The sequence below is a fragment of the Canis lupus genome, chromosome 1, assembly GCF_011100685.1.
Source record: "Canis lupus familiaris isolate Mischka breed German Shepherd chromosome 1, alternate assembly UU_Cfam_GSD_1.0, whole genome shotgun sequence".
Taxonomy (NCBI): domain Eukaryota; kingdom Metazoa; phylum Chordata; class Mammalia; order Carnivora; family Canidae; genus Canis; species Canis lupus.
In genome coordinates, this window is record NC_049222.1 from 106,454,545 (window position 1) to 106,470,684 (window position 16,140).

The 16,140-nt window shown below is 48.2% G+C and overlaps 1 protein-coding gene across 2 annotated transcripts; it reads left to right on the top strand.

Annotated features, from left to right (window-relative positions):
- Positions 1-11,401: 11,401 nt before the first annotated feature.
- KLK12 (kallikrein related peptidase 12) lies at positions 11,402-15,781 on the top strand. Of its 2 annotated transcripts, none has more exons than XM_038528041.1 (6): positions 11,402-11,623; positions 11,777-11,832; positions 12,215-12,374; positions 13,157-13,413; positions 14,358-14,491; positions 15,408-15,781. In XM_038528041.1, the coding sequence occupies exons 1-6, from the start codon at positions 11,595-11,597 to the stop codon at positions 15,561-15,563; spliced, it is 792 nt and encodes a 263-aa protein (XP_038383969.1). In that variant the 5' UTR covers positions 11,402-11,594; the 3' UTR covers positions 15,564-15,781. The 2 variants fall into 2 exon arrangements, with proteins under 2 accessions (XP_038383969.1, XP_038383968.1); XM_038528040.1 differs by having other exon boundaries at positions 11,405-11,623; positions 13,154-13,413.
- Positions 15,782-16,140: the final 359 nt, after the last annotated feature.

Sequence of the window (16,140 nt, forward strand, 5' to 3'; positions counted from 1 at the left end):
TTAGTGTTTTATTTTTATTTTTTTAAGATTTTATTTATCCGTGAGAGACACAGAACAGAAAGAGAGGCAGAGACCTAGGCAGAGGGAGAAGCAGGCTCCCTACAGGGAGCCTGATGCTGGAATTGATCCCAACCTGAGGCAAAGGCAGATGCTCAACCATTGAGCCACCCAGGTGCCCCTAGTTTAGTATTTATTTATTTATTTATTTATTTATTTATTTATTTATTTATTTTTTAGTTTAGTGTTTAAAAGCACAGGAGGTAGGGGTGTCTGGCTGTCTCCGTTGGTGGAGTGTGAGACTCTTGATCTTGGGGTTATTAGTTCAAGCCCCACTTGGGGTGTAGCGATTACTTAAAAATAAATAAATAAAAGCACAGCAGGTGGAGTCTGAAGGATCTGGTTTTGGATGGAAGAATATCTTTTGGGATTCTCTGTTTCCTCTTCTGGTACTAACAGGATCTACTGCTCAAGATTGTTAGAAGGAAGACAGGCATTTAAAGTCTGCACACAGGGGCACCTGGGTGACTCAGTGATTGAGCATCTGCCTTGGGCTCAGGTCATGATCCCGGGGTCCTGGGATCGAGTTCCACATCAGGCTTCCCACAGGGAGCCTGCTTCTCCCTCTGCCTAAGTCTCTGCCTCTGCCTCTCTGAATGAATAAATAAAATCTTAAAAAAAATAAAGTCTGCACACAGCAACTTCTCAATCAGTGAGAAAGCAGCATGATGTGGTAGAACAGAGTTTCTGAAGCCAGATGGCCTGGGTGTGAATTCCAGCTCTGCCATTGATTTAACCCTGTGACTTCACCTTCTCTGTGCCTCAGTTTTCTTGCCACTCAAATGGGTATAACACTGATACTTAACACCAAATTGCTTAAAGACCTAAAAGCTAAGGGTCACACCATAAAGCTAATGGAAGATAATGGCAGAGAAAATTTTTGTGACTTCAGGGTGAAGATAGAGTTTAAAACTTCCAATAGACCTACTAATCATAAGGCAAAGTTGTTAAATTTGATTATATCAAAATTAAGGATTTTTTTGTAATTGTTCAACGAAAACATAACAAGAAAAATAAATAAATCAATGGGTGGAGATATTTTGCAAAGTGTAATACTGACCTGGGGTTGGTATCTAGTATGTGCTGGGAATTCCTGCACATAAACAAGAAGAATATTCAAGGATATTCAATGAATTTGCAGAGGAGGAAACAAACAGGGAAGTCAGATGAAAAGTGTATAGACTCATTAGTCATCTAAGAAACACAAATACAAATAACAATCCCTTTATGTTTATTAGATGGATTAGAAATCTTTAAAGTGAAATAGCCTATGTATTGGCAGGGAAGCAGAGATAATACTCTAGTGCACAGCTGGTGTGAATGGACACTGGTACAATTGTTTTGGAAAGTAATTTGGCACTCCTTGGCTGAATTAGGTATCTGCACACCTAGGACCCAGTAGTTCCACCTCTGATGTCTCTCCTAGGGCAATGATCATGCAGGTCACAAAGAAGCGAGTATGAAGTATCTGTGACTCATCTACTTGTGCTGGGAATTAGAGAAAAACTGAGCACCCACTAATAAGGGTGGGAGTGGGTGTTAGGACAAGGTAGGGAGCACCTTGGAGTACTACGCAGCACTCACAAACAACAGACTGGTTGCATGCGTGAATGGAATCATAAAGGTATAGTGCTACCAACCTCAATGGTTATAAAAAGTTATAAAAAGACTGATGATATTAAGTGTTGACAAAGATGTGGGACATTGGAATGCTTAGGCTGCTGGTGGCAATGCAGGGTGGTACAGCCACTTTAGAAAATATTGGGCAATTCCTTTTTATTTTTTAAAGATTTTTATTTTATTTATTTGAGAGAGAGAGCATGAGCCCATGGGAGGAACAGGAGAGGGAGAGGCAGACTCCCTGCTGAGCAGGGAGCCCAATGTGGGGCTCTATCCCAGGACCCTGAGATCATGACCTGAGCCCAAGGCAGACACTTAATCGACTAGGCCACCCAGGTGCCCAACATTGGGCAATTTCTTATAGAGTTAAACATACACATCAAATGATTCTGCAATGCCATTCCTAGGTGTCTGGCTAAGAGAAATGAAAACATATGCCCACACAGTGGTGTGTACATGAATGTTTACAGCAACATTATTTGGAATAACCCAGGAACTGGAAGCAACCCAGATATCCAACAACTGGTGAATGGATGAATTGTTGTGTATCCAATACTGTGGGATACTGCACAGTGATAAAAGGAATGAACCATTGACAGAAAAATGTAAAAACATGGGTGATTCTGAAATGCATTATGTTAGTGAGAGAAGCCAAACATTTATCTGATGTTCAATGTAGATCAGTGGTAGCCTGGGCCAGATGAGGGAGGGAGAGCTTTTGCAAAAGGAGTACAGGGCAGCTTGCGGGAGGTGTGGCGGGGGGGTGGCGCATTTGGGGAAGGTGGGAGGAACTGTTTCGTTTTTTTTTAAGATTTTTTTTATTTATTCATTTGAGACAGATACAGAGAGAGAGAGAGAGAGAGAGTATGAGCAGGGGGAGAGGCAGAGGGAGAAGCAGGCTCCCCATTGAGCCAGGAGCCCCACGTGAGGCTTGATCTCAGGACCAGGAGATCATGACCTGATCTGAAGGCAGATGCTTAACGATTTGAGCCATCCAGACACCCCCTGTTTTATGTTTTGATTAGAGTGGAGGCTACCTGATAGTATCCAGTTTCCAAACATCAAACTGGATACTTAAAATGAATGGATTTTGATTTATGTAAATAATATCTTTATTATTATTATTATTATTATTATTATTATTATTATTATTAAACCTGGGTGGCTCAGTGCATCTGCCTTCAGCTCAGGTCATGATCCCAGGGTCCTGGGATAGCGTCATCGTCCCTCCACCCCCACCTTGCTCAGCTGGGAGCTCACTTCTCCCTCTCCTGCTCCCTCTGCTTGTGCTCTCTCTCTTTCTGTGTCAAATAAATAAAATCTTAAAAAATAATAGTACATTCTTTAAAAATGAAAAACATGCAAAGTTCTGAGCTTAAAACAAGAAAAGCTATGTAGCACAATACTGCTGACATAGATTCAAACTACACAAAATGCTACTAAACCATGCACCTTATATGGTGAATTTTATTTATGTGAATTTAACTTTGTCTTTTTAATTTTTAAGAATTTTAAAATTTTATTTATGTGGCTCTCATCATAGTTTTGGGTTTTTTTTTTCTCATCATAGTTTTTAAAAAGCCATGCAATAGGGACTCCTGGGTGCCTCAGTGGTTGAGCATCTGCCTTAGGCCCAGGACATGATCCCAGGGTCCAGGGATGGAGTTCCGCATCAGTCTCCCTGCGGGTGCCTTCTTCTTCCTCTGCCTATATCTGCCTCTCTTTCTGTGTCTCTCGTGAATAAATAAATAAAATCTTAAAAAAAAAAAAAAAAGCCAGGCAATAAAAAAATACAATAGCAGAAGGTACACATTAATGAAGGTAACAAAGGATACCTAGTAACAAAGATAATAGTAAAGATATACAATAAAAAGAATAGCAATGGATACATAGAAACAAAGAAAAGAGCAAAGATACACAATGGTAAGGAGGAGAGCAGAAGGGGAGGGAGAGACAAAGGGAATAAGGAAAACAAAAGAGAGACGTGTATACTCATAATAATGTACTACCAGTGAATTCAGCTTTCCCCACCTGAGGCTTTAGAACCATCTAAATATATTAATACTTTTTTTTTTTTTTAATAGCACCTACTTGAGAGGGCTTTGGAGAGGGCTAATTGCATTAATAGGTGAAAAGCACTCAGAACACCTGGCACCTTACTGAGCATTGCTCTCATTAGTATTATCATTGCTTTTATTGACAAAATTGTTATGACGATTTGTCTCTAAGGCCCCAGAGCCAGAGCAGCCAGCCTTGGGCGACAGCTGGGGATTTGGGAGAATGGGAGGTGGCTGCCCAAACCCTTCCTGTGGAACAAAAAATAATGACATACTTGAGTTGGAGATTCTGGTGCCAACAACACCTTAATTCAGGCAGGCCAGCCAGGTGGCCAGGCTTCCCAGGCATCCCTCCACCCTCCCTCCCTCTCCAGGGATTTTGCAGCCACTTGCCCTCTTCTTCCTGTTTTTGCTCAGGGCGATTTTAATAACAATGGGATCTCGTGCTGCAGGGATTTGGAAAGCTGGTGGTTGTGAGGGAGGGGCTTGGAAAAGACTGGCTTAGATACCTAAAGTATTCAGAAGGGATGTCAAAGGGATGTCCATGCTTCCCGGCATTGGCCTGGCACATCAAGCCTTTCTTTTTACCCTCCCAAGGCCCCGGGTAGTGAGATGCCAGGTCGTAGACTTAGGCTAGTCTCCCCTTTAGTCTGAAGGGTCCATGCCAAGCTCAGCCACTTACCCTACTGGGAGACCTTTTATGAGGGACTAGGCTGGACTTCCTAGCCTAATAGAGGTATTGGTCCCCGCACCCAGTCCCAATGTGTGGGGGTGGGGTTCCCCAACACCATCAGGCAATTCTCCCACAATTCAGGTTAACTACACTGTCTACCTGGAAGTAGTGTCAGATTGAGCAGGTTAAGGGCTCCATCCTGCAAGGCTGCCCCCCTCTTCTGATGACAATGTCAAGTTCAAGTGTTGACCTCTGCTTCTGGCCAAGTGCTATATAGATTTGAAGGTTCCAAAAAAAAAAAAAAAAAAAGATTTGAGGGTTCCACAACTGTCTCCTTGGGTTTGATTAATTTGTCAGAGCGGCTCACAGAACTCAAAGAAACATTTTACTTATATGATTACTGGTTTACTGTAAAAGGAACAGCCAGGTGGAAGAGATGCGTAGGGCAAGATATGTGGGAAGGGGTACAGAGCTTCCTTGCCCTGCCCTGTCTGGGTGCACCATTCTCTCCACACTCACTCACCAACCTGAAAACTCTGAACCCCCATCCTTTTGGGTGCTGTGGCTCAACTGATTAACTCATTGTCCATTGACAATGAGTCAATGTGATTGATTCCACGTCTAGTGACTTTCCCCTCCCATTCTTAGATGATTTCCAAGAAAATCACTCATTCACATGACAAAACACACCTTGATTGCTTTCTTAGGAAATTCCAGGAGTTTTAGGAGCTCTGTTCCAAGAATGGAATTAAGACCAAAAACATACTTTTAAAAAAAAAGATTTTATTTATTTATTCATGAGAGACACACACACACACACAGAGAGAGAGAGAGAGAGAGGCAGAGACACAGGCAGAGGGAGAAGCAGGCTCCATGCCAGGAGCCCAACGTGGGACTCGATCCTGGGTCTCCAGGATCAGGCCCTGGGCTGAAGGTGGCACTAAACCGCTGAGCCACCAGGGCTGCCAAAACATACTTCTTCTTTTTTTTTTTTTTTTTAATTTATTTATGGTAGTCACAGAGAGAGAGAGAGAGAGAGGCAGAGACATAGGCAGAGGGAGAAGCAGGCTCCATGCACCGGGAGCCCGACGTGGGATTCGATCCCGGGTCTCCAGGATCGCGCCCTGGGCCAAAGGCAGGCGCTAAACCGCTGCGCCACCCAGGGATCCCCCAAAACATACTTCTTATCATAAGTCACAGTATCACAGTGGCAATGGGCATATAAACCCAAGCTTCCATCCCAATGGGTTCAATGATAAGAGAAGCAGAGGTTGTGGGAGGGTAGGGGTGGGGGTGGCCCAGATTAGGAGGAGAGATAAGGAAGGATAATGTTGTGGCCACCCCAGAGAAACAGGGTAGGCTCCTGTATCTGAAAGTTGGCCCACGTGTCAAGACTGACATGCCACACACACACAAAAGGGTCCCTCCTGCCTCTGTGGGGTGACCACAATTGTTACTGTGAACAGGAGTCTAGATAACCATCACCACGTGGTCTTTCTCATCATGCTGTTCTGTTCACTGGCCCTGCTGCCTGCAGGCAAACATGCATTTTAAGCTGTGCTGCTTGGCACTGCATTTGCTGAGATCTGTATCTGCTGTACAGATCTGTTGTATATATTTTTTTAAAGATTTTATTTATTTATTCATGAGAGAGAGACAGAGAGAGAGACAGAGAGAAGCAGAAGCAGGCTCCATGCAGGGAGCCTGATGTGGGACTCGATCCCGGGACTCTAGGATCACGCCCTGGGCCGAAGGCAGGCACTGAACCGCTGAGCCACCCAGCCACTCAGGGATCCCTTGATCTGTTGTATCTGTTGTAGACTTAATTGACCCAAGTCAGAACCTTCCATAGTTGGCATCGAGGAACAGAGGTGTGGGGTTGGGGGCTTCCATCAAGTGGCCTCAGGTAGCATGTCTGTGCCCAGACCTATCTGTGTGCCTCTCCCCAGCCCAGGGGTGGGGTTGAAAGTTCCAACCCTCTAATCACGCTCCTGCTGTTAGTTCTCCTGGCTACCAGACTCCATTTTCCTTTAAGAGTTGCCTCAGTAGCACCAATCCTGGTAGTATTAAAAGCAAATTTCTGCTCAAGTCATGATCTCAGAGTCTTAAGGTCATGCGCTGGGCAGGCTCTTGTCCCTCTCCCTTCCCTGGCTTGTGTTTCTGCACCCCTATGTGCACACACACACACACTCTGTCTCTCTCTCTCTCTCTCAAACAAACAAACAAACAAACAAATAAAACAAACCTTAGGGCACCTGGGCTCAGTGGGTTAAGCATCTGCCTTCCGCTCAGGTCATGATCTCAGGGTCCTGGGATGGAGCCCTGCATCCGGCTCCCTGCTCAGTGGGGAGTCTGCTTCTCCCTCTCACCTCTTCTCACGCTTTCTCTTGCTATCTCTCTCTCTCAAATAAATAATTAAAATCTAAAAAAAGGATAAAACCTTTATTATTTTTTAAATAATTTTTTAAAGATTTTATTTAAAAATAAATAAATAATTATTTTATTTATTATTAATTAATTAATTTATTTATTTATTATTTATTTATTTATTAGAGAGAGAGAGACAGGCAGAGAGAAAAGCAGACTCCATTCAGGGAGCCCGATGTGGGACTCGATCCTGGGTCTCCAGGATCACCCCCTGGGTGATTTATTATTTATTATTTATTTATTTATTTATTTATTTATTAGAGAGAGAGAGACAGGCAGAGAGAAAAGCAGACTCCATTCAGGGAGCCCGATGTGGGACTCGATCCTGGGTCTCCAGGATCACCCCCTGGGCCAAAGGCGGTGTGCTAAACCGCTAAGCCACCGGGGCTGCTCTATTATTTGTTTTAAAGCAGCTTATTATGAATAACACAAGGTGCTCCTCACCTCCACCACTCAGGAAATTCCAAGGGATGTTAAAGCTCTGTGCTGGGAACCATGGATGGAAGCCATATATAATCCAGGGAGCCATGGGAGGGCTGTGGCAGAAAAGAAGGAACAGGTTGGATGTAGAAAGACCCCTATGGGGTCTGTCTGGAGAGGAGGGCTTGGTGAGCCTGGAGACAGGGAATCCAGGTAGGAGGCTAGAGTGATGGTCCAGAGAGGAGGGGTTGGGGCCTGAGCTGGGGTTGGAGAGAGTGGGATGAGGGAGGGCTGAGGAAGGGGAAGGAGGAGAGCATGAGTTCAGCTTAGTGAATGGGCTGGTGGTGAGCCCCCCTGAGATGGAAAGCTGGGGCAGGAGGAAGGGGGAGATGCCGAGCTCCTAGGGGTCACAATGATGGGGGCCCAGGGGCATGCAAGACACCAATGGCTGCAGAGCAGCATTTCTGGGCAAAGGAGCAGCTGGGGTTGGCAGCAGTCTTGGGACAGGATGACTCAGGAGGAAGGAAGGGACACTGGGTCCTAGGGAGAATCAGTGTCCCAAGGGTCCAGACCAGAGGACCAGTTGAGTTGTGGAGCCATAAGATGGAGCAAGTAGGGTCTGAGAGCAGATTGGTGGGACAGTCAGGGAGCTGGGTTTGGATCATCCAGGAGGCTGTACAACACAGAGACCTGAAGTCAGGGAGAAACTCTTAAGAGCCATCCTGCCCCAGATGACAAGTGAAACTGTCCTGTGTATGCAGTCAGTGCAGAGGACAAGGCTTAGGACTGGCCCTGGGAACGCCCTTGTTTGTAAAGGCACCAGGGGAGGAAAAAAAAGTCCTATTTATAAGTAAGAGAGACAGAAAGTGGGAGAGAAACCAGAAATGCATGAAGGAGGGAGCAGCAGTCCACGTAGAAGGCTGCCTGAAGGCTGAGGAAGGGGAGGACCAGGAGACCACGGGGTTGCTCAACATGGAAGTCTCTGGAGACCCCAAAGACCACAGCTGTGGGGGCCAAGCGGTGAGTAGATCTTCATGGATAAGTCTAGTTGGGAAGCATGGAGAAGAAAAAGGGCAGGCTCGGGGTGGGGGGGTGCTGGTTCTGGTGTAGCTCTGTGGTTGCAGTGTCATCTGACAGAGGGTCAGGCACACAGGACATCTCAAAAATGTTTGTTGAGTGAATGCATGAGTGAATGAATGGGACAGAGAAATAGGAGAGAGAGTAAGAGAGAGAGAGGGAGAGAGAGAGAGAGAGGTGTAGAGAGAGAGAGACAAAAGAAAAAGAACAGCCCCAAGTTATAGCAGATAGTTCTTTACAGCTGAGAAAAAAAAGATTTAAAGATTTCAGCTTTGAAAATTTCTTCTTCAGAAAGAAACTGGGAAGGGCAATTTTGAGAGTGTCTCCATGTACCCATCTTTTGTGCCTCGTTTGAGGAAGTGGTGTGCAGACAAGGAGCTGCCTCCCAACCCCACTGTTCGGTTGAACAATCTAAGGTTGATCCAAAGCCTGATGGTCCCCAGTGAGTCCTGGCATGAGCTGAGGTTTTGGCTTAGGATTCCAAAAGCTAGCCTTCTTCTTTGTCTATTTTATTTTATTTTATTTTATTTTATTTTATTTTATTTTATTTTATTTTATTTTATTTATGATAGTCACACAGTGAGAGAGAAAGAGAGGCAGAGACATAGGCAGAGGGAGAAGCAGGCTCCATGCATCTGGAGCCCAACATGGGATTTGATCCCGGGTCTCCAGGATCACGCCCTGGGCCAAAGGCAGGCACTAAACCACTGCGCCACCCAGGGATCCCTAGCCTTCTTCTTTGAAACCTGTAGGGACATTCATGTCTTCCTCCGTTCACCCCTGCACTCATTCAGTTAGCCATTCATTTGTTCATTCATATCTCTGGACGATGATTAATGATATAGGCTCTGGAGCCAGCCTGCTTGGCTGGTTGGGTTCACCAACCAGCAGGGTTCGCCACCCTGCTTGGGTTCAAACTCTGGTTCTGCCACTTGCCAGCTGCCTGGCTGTGGGCGAGTGACTTTAATCTAGTCCTGCTTCAGTTTCCACATCTGTGATGGTCTCCATGCTGGGGGCCCTTGTCCCGGGTGTTGGGGTGGCTGGGTTCTCTCTAGGGAACAGACTGCATATTGAGCTTGCAATGATGCCCATGAGTAGAGCACAGGAGCTTGAGACTTGAGAGCTCAGGGAGCTCTCGGCAGGGGTGAGGGGTGGGGGGGCAGGCAGGGAGGGTGGCAAAAGTGCTCAGAGCTTTCCCTGAGGGCCGGAGGCTGTGAGCCAGTCCATGCCCTTTTTAAGCCTCCAGCTACAAAAGAAGGGATTTGCTTTTTCCAGGAGCCACAAGCTGCCAGTCTGTATGTCAAAAGAGAACCACTAGGTTGCCACTCCCCACTCCCTGCAGCCCCAGCACCACCAATCTGCTTTTGTCCCTATGGAGATGCCTGTTTTGGATGTTTGCACCAAACATGGGACCATACAACATGTGGCCTTTGTGACTGTCTTCTTTCACCTAGCGTATTGTTTGCAAAATTCATCTATACTGTAGGTGTCTGTGCTACACTCCTTTTTCTGGCTGAATAAGTGCTCTGTAGTGTGGATAGACCATATTTTATTTACCATTCCTCATGTGATGGACCTCAGTCAAATGGGTATAGAGTCTCTTCTGGGAGGTGAAGAAAATGTCCTGGAATTAGATTGTGGTGATGGTTGCAGAGTATTTTGAGTGTGGTGGAATTCACTGAATTGTGGACTTGAAAATGGTTCAAGTGCTAAATTTTATGTTATATGAGTTTTACTTTTAAAAAGTAGAGGCAGAGGCGCACCTGGGTAGCTCAGTAGATTAAGCGTCTACCTTCGGCTCAGGTTGTGATTCCATAGTCCTGGAATCAAGGCCCTCATGGGGCTCCCTGCTCAGGGGGGAGTCTGCTTCTCCCTCCCCCCATACTCATGCTCTCTTTCACTCACTATCTCTCTCTCTCAAATAAATGAAATCATTAAAAAATAAAGCATTTTTAAAAAGTAGAGTCAGAAAGAAGTCGAGAGAGAGAGGTGGGGCCCATAGTTGTTTGTTGTTGTTGTTTACCAATATTTGATTTTATTTTAAAGTTTTCTTATTGTTTTTAAGTAATCTCTACACCCAGTGTAGGGTTTAACTTACAACCCCTGAGATCAAGAGTCACACATGCTCTATTGACTGAGCCAGTCAGGTGCCCTGCCAATATTTTAAAATCAGGAAATGTCCTACCATAAATCTGAATTTCCAGCTTCTCCTGAAAAGCCATGGGAACCGGCAGTGCTGGTGTGTGTTCCAGATGGCAGCTCTGGAATGGAGCTGAGGGTGAATTTTATGACATGCAAATTGCACCTCAATAAAGCAGAGCCCCCAGCTATCCAGAAATAGAGAGGTGTTGAGTTAGCTCGTATCTCAAAATGAATCAAAAGCTGAAGAAAGCACAGACTGTCTTGTCCCTGGTTCTCTCTCAGTCGCCTGTCCCTTTCTCAGTGGAGGCCTTCATGTAAGGAAAAGAACCCCACAAAGTTTCATGGAATTAGATAAATCGACCATGTGCAGATAGGAAGAGCGGGCTTCTTGGTGGAGAACAAGGTGGACTGTGCCTTTAGAAGATTCAGTTAGGATCAACTCCAGGGGAACTCGTTTGGAAATGTCTTCAGTCTCTTCCTGATGCCCTATTTTGAAATCTCTTCCTTCTCTTCTCTGTCTGGGCTCTCTCTGCTCTGGCTTTCTCAGCCTCTCTCTTGCACTGTTCTGAGCTCTTAGCCACTCACCCTCTTGCCCACTTTCTGCACAGGGTGGGGAGGGGCCTAGTGTTGGTGCCCCACCCTCCCTGAGCCTTCTTCACCGGGAAACGGGATTAGAACCCAGTTCCCAGATCACATTGAGTCACGGGTCTCGGGTGCTGGCTTGGAGAGGAAGGGAGAAAGAGTGGGGTTGAATCTTTCCCCCACAACCATCCAGGGCTCTCCCCCGCCCCCTCCCCCCTTTCATTGTAAAGCTCAATTAGGTGCCATTAGCTGAGAAGAGTTTCTACAGGATTAGAGGGTGCCCCACCCCATGTCTTCCTGGTCCTCTTCCCTCAACCCGGAAATTGCATGGGCTGGGACAAAGAGAGTTAAAAGCTGTGTCAGCTGCCGGTCTGGGGCAAACAGACAGAAGGAGGGGGACAGGTGGGGCAGCATGACAGGTGGCTGAGAAGCCAGGTGGACAGTGGGAGAGCTGACTAGCAGAGTGGTGGGTGGATGACAGGAAGGCAGGTAGTGGACAGAGAGAGCAGAGACAGACAGTCTGAAATTGTGACAACCACATGGAGGACCCAGCAGGCAGAGGGACAAGGTGAGGAGGGGGCAGATGATCACCAATGGGGTGACACCCAAGGTGGACAGAGAGGGGAATGGGCAGGCATCCTGTCGTCCTCTTGGAGTTGCTGGCAGGAGGGGTAGGTTGGCAGGAAAAGGGCCATCTCTGAGATTCCCCCACATTTCCCAGGACCTGGAGGTGGGTCACCCTGGGTTCCAGCATCCTGTTGCTCTTCTGTGTTACTGGTGAGTTCCCCGGGGTGGGGGGGTCCCTTTCTCCCCAACAGGAGGCCCTAACTTCCTTCCAGGTCTGGTCCCCAGCCTGGCACTGAAGAGGGTAGGAGGCTGCCTCTGTGCCTCCACTCACCTCTGGGTCTCGGGGCCCTGCCACCTCTGTCCCCCTGAATATTGATCAATCTCTACTCTGTTTCTTCCTGTCACTATGCCCTCTCTCTTCTCTCTATCTGTGAATCTCTGTCTCTGTCTCCCTCCTTTCTTTAAGCATCTCTCTGTTTTTTAACCTTTCTCTTCCTCTCTCTGTCTTCATCTCTGCATCTCTCTTCCTATCTCTGATCCCCAATCTCTAGATCTCTGACCCCATCCCTCTGGCCCACACCCCTGTCCTCAGGGCTCAGCCAACCGGCCACAGAGAAGATTGTCAAAGGCAAGGAGTGTGCCCGTCACTCACAGCCTTGGCAGGTGGGGCTGTTTGAGGGCGCCAACCTGCGCTGTGGGGGGGTCCTCATTGACCGCAGGTGGGTCCTCACAGCTGCTCACTGCAGTGGCAGGTAAGTCCCTGTCTGGGTGGTTCCTTCCAGGGGTAGGCAAAGGAAGGGTGATGGGAGAGGAGCCCTCAGGGTAGAGGTTCAGAAGAGGGAGGTGCCAAGGAGTGAGGAGATGGTCCTGCAGCAAGAGGTTAGACAAGAAATAGTTTAGACAAGAAATAGGACTTCCTCAACAATGGGCCTGGGCTGGGGCTAGGTGGGGTGGGTGGAGTGGAGGGCGGGAAGGGTCCTGGCACCTGCCCACCTACTTGTTCCCATTCCCTCATGTTCCCCTTCCTTCCCATATGACCTCAGTCACCACTCAGGCTTTCCCTGACCCAACCTGGGCAATCTCTCTGGGCCTCAGCGATCCCATCTACAAAATGAGGAGACCGGGATTTCTAGGTCTGAAACTCTGAGCTTTTTTTCAAAAGGAATTTCAGGCACAAAGAATGGATTGATTCAGGGAAAGAACAGAGAGAGTTGTCTCATGACTCACTCTTTGCTTCCACTGACAGCCCAGGCAGCCTCTAGGTGGTGGGAACAGAGCAGGGAGCATGACAGATGGATGTCCCTGCCTCAGTGAAGAGAATCAGAAAGGGACAGGGATGCAGGGGCTCAGGAGGAGAAGGAGGCAAACAGGGGAAGTGGAAAGATGGTGAAAGAGATGAGAGATGGAGAGAGATAGAGCAAGCTTGTCAGAAAGTGAGGACGGCCATGGAGGTGCAGAGCAGCAGAGAGAGGCTGTGGGGCCTGGGAGCCAGGGGCCCACCCCACCCTCGCTGAGCCACCTTGACCCCCAGCAGGTACTGGGTGCGCCTGGGGGAGCATAGCCTCAGCAGGCTGGACTGGACGGAGAAGATTCGGCGAAGTGGCTTCTCCATGACCCACCCCAGTTACCAGGGAGCCCAGCACAGCCATGACAATGACATCCGGCTCCTGCGACTGGGCACCCCCGTCCCCTTGACTCGCAGCATCCAGCCCCTTCCCCTGCCCACCACCTGTGCAGTGGCTGGCACCAAATGCCAGATCTCAGGCTGGGGCATCACCAATCAACTCTGGAGTAAGGGGGCATCGGGGTCAGGGTTCAGGATGGGCAAAGTCTGGGGTGTAGGGTGAGAGATCAGGAGTCATGCCATTTCAGCGGAAGGATGGATCAAGAGTCAAACATGAGGATTGTGGTTTGGGGTCAGAGATCATGGTGGACCAGGGGTCTTGGGATTCAAAGTAGTTAAGGGGTTGGGTACAAAGCCAGAAGTCATGGGTCAGGGATGTGGTTAGAAGCCAGAGCAATGGCAGGGGCCATCAAACTGTAGCAAAGGGCATATAGAGATAGGATCTTGGAGTCAGGGGTCATGGACTCTGGTGTTAGAGGTCACTGTAGAGTTGAGGACATGGGATCCAGATGTTGCACAAGCTGGCCATAATCTAAGTGTGGAAACTAGGATTCAATCAGGGATCACTGGTCTGGGATTTGAAGCCCTAGAGGTTAGGGGTCATGGAGTCCGGGGTCAAATAAACAGGGATTATAAGTCACTTTGGAGTTGGGACCAATGGTTTATAGCTGAGTTTGAAAGTTTAAGAGAAAAAAAAAAAGAAAGCTTAAGAGAAGACAAGAAATGTGGGGTCTGGAGACAGAGAGGGACCTTAACTTGAAGTCAAGTTGCGATCTAAGTATAAGACTGAAGGTTAAAGGTCAGAGCATCTGGAATTTAAGAATAAAAGTGGGTCCAGATTCATTGCTTCTGAGGTTGGAGAGACAAAGAATGTCTCGAGTTATGGCACTCAGAGTCATAGGTTAAAGGTCAGGAGACTGGGTCAATGAACTGGGGCAAGGGTCACTATGAAATGAGGTCATAAATCTGAAATTTAGAAGTTTGCAGATTGTAGTGGGGGGTCACAGGAAAAGGGCAGGGTATAGACTTATACTTGCTTCCTTGAGTGGGGGGAGGTGGCTCCCAAATAGGGAGCTTTGGGGAACGCTGTGGCTTCTATCTTCCATTCCAGACCCATTTCCGGACCTGCTCCAGTGCCTCAATGTCTCCATTGTTTCCAGTGCTGCCTGCCGGGCTGTGTTCCCAGGGAGAATCACGGACAACATGGTGTGTGCCAGCGGCACCGAAGGGGCGGATGCCTGCCAGGTGAGTGGACGCAGTCAGTGCCTGGTCACCCAGGCTGGAAGTAGGAGACAGAGCAGGGAGGATGAGGGAGAGAGAGATGTGGTCAGAAAGAAGGGGAGGCGCAGGATAAGGCAGGGAGACCCAGGTGATGGAAGGAGGGCAGAGAGAAGGAGGGGTGGGAGGGAGGGAGAGAACAGAGAAGGAAAGATGGGAGGGGCACAGGAGAGGAAGAGGAAGAGACGAAGAGAAGATGGGGGAAGGTAAAGAGCTGGCAAGGATTTGGAATTGAGGCGTGTAACCGGTTGTCTCTCTCCATATGTCCTCCAATTGATGCTGGCCCAGGCAAGAGTGAGAGGATCTAGGATGGAGGCAGGAAAGGAGGCTGGTGGACTCTCCTGCCCTTGAATTCTGCTACCTTGCTCTCTTAGGTCCTCCGGGTTGGAGGCTGCCCCACCTGACTGGCCAAGGCTCCAGCCTCGGGGCCTGAGAGAATGTTTATAGATCCCGCCTTCCTTTGCTGGGATTGGCCACTAGTGGTTGTGCTCTTTCCCTCATTGGTCAGGGTCCCAGCCAGTCATCCTCTACAGGACTCTCACGGTTCCCCACCTCCTTCCCCGAGATTGGTCATTGAAGACACTCTCTTCGCTCATTGGCCAGAGCTCCAGCCAATGTCCTTGAGAGCCCCCTGCCCTGCCCCTTTATGGGGCCCGGCCTTCCCTGGGATTGGCCCCCCAGGAACAGTGTGTTCTTCTCTATTGGTCAGTCATCGCTGTGCCAGGAACGTGGGAACTCAGCAATGCTCTACTCTCTGATAACCCGGCTTGGTCGGAGCCACCGTCTTCAAGGCCTGGCGATGGGCTTGGGGATCGGGGAAAGGAAAATGAGAACAGGATTTCTCCCGTATTCATTCGGTGCTCCTTCTCCTTCTGTATTCCAGGGCGACTCTGGGGGGCCCCTGGTGTGCGGAAACGTCCTTCAGGGTCTGGTGTCCTGGGGGACCGTGGAGCCTTGTGGCCAAAAAGGCATCCCGGGAGTCTACACCAATATTTGCAAATATGTGGACTGGATCCGGATGGTCATGAGGAACAACTAACGTGCTCCCTCCACCTCCACCTTCCACCCCTCAGCTTGGGGGCTACACTGACTGAACCCTCCGAGCATCAACACCTCTTCCGTTATCACCCCTGGCTCCCACTCTTCTTGGGCTGGGGATCTTCCTCCCAGAACTCCCCCTCCAGCCAGCGCTTCTAGGTCCCGTGGTCGGGGGAGGGAGGAATGTCTGACTATCCGAATAAATATAACTGGAAGGAACGATGTTTGTCTATTTGATATCCTAGTGCTGGTGGACGCAGGAGGGAAGCTCATCAGTTCTCCTACTCACAGGTGTAGAAATAGAGATCACAGAGGGCGAGGGTTTTCCCTTAGGGGGTCACACAGCAATGGGGTGGAGAAAGTTACTCATAACAATAAAAATGAGGGCCATTTCTTCCCCCTCCATCCAGCACTCTAGGAACCATGCTCATGAAAGACCTGAGGGGGGAAATATTACTGGCCCCGAAATACCAAATGAAAATTGAAAAAATCAAAATTCATGACCATCAAATTAAATATCTATAAAATGTAACACTCTTCCACCTAGCCAATTCTGACTTCGCTTTGCTGGAGTTGTG

Coding starts and splice junctions, on each gene's coding strand:
- KLK12 (XM_038528040.1), top strand. CDS start 11,595: ATGGAGGACCCAGCAGGCAGAGGGACAAG. Junction 11,833..12,214: donor GTTGCTCTTCTGTGTTACTG/GTGAGTTCCCCG, acceptor CCCTGTCCTCAG/GGCTCAGCCAACCGGCCACA. Junction 14,492..15,407: donor AAGGGGCGGATGCCTGCCAG/GTGAGTGGACGC, acceptor TCTGTATTCCAG/GGCGACTCTGGGGGGCCCCT.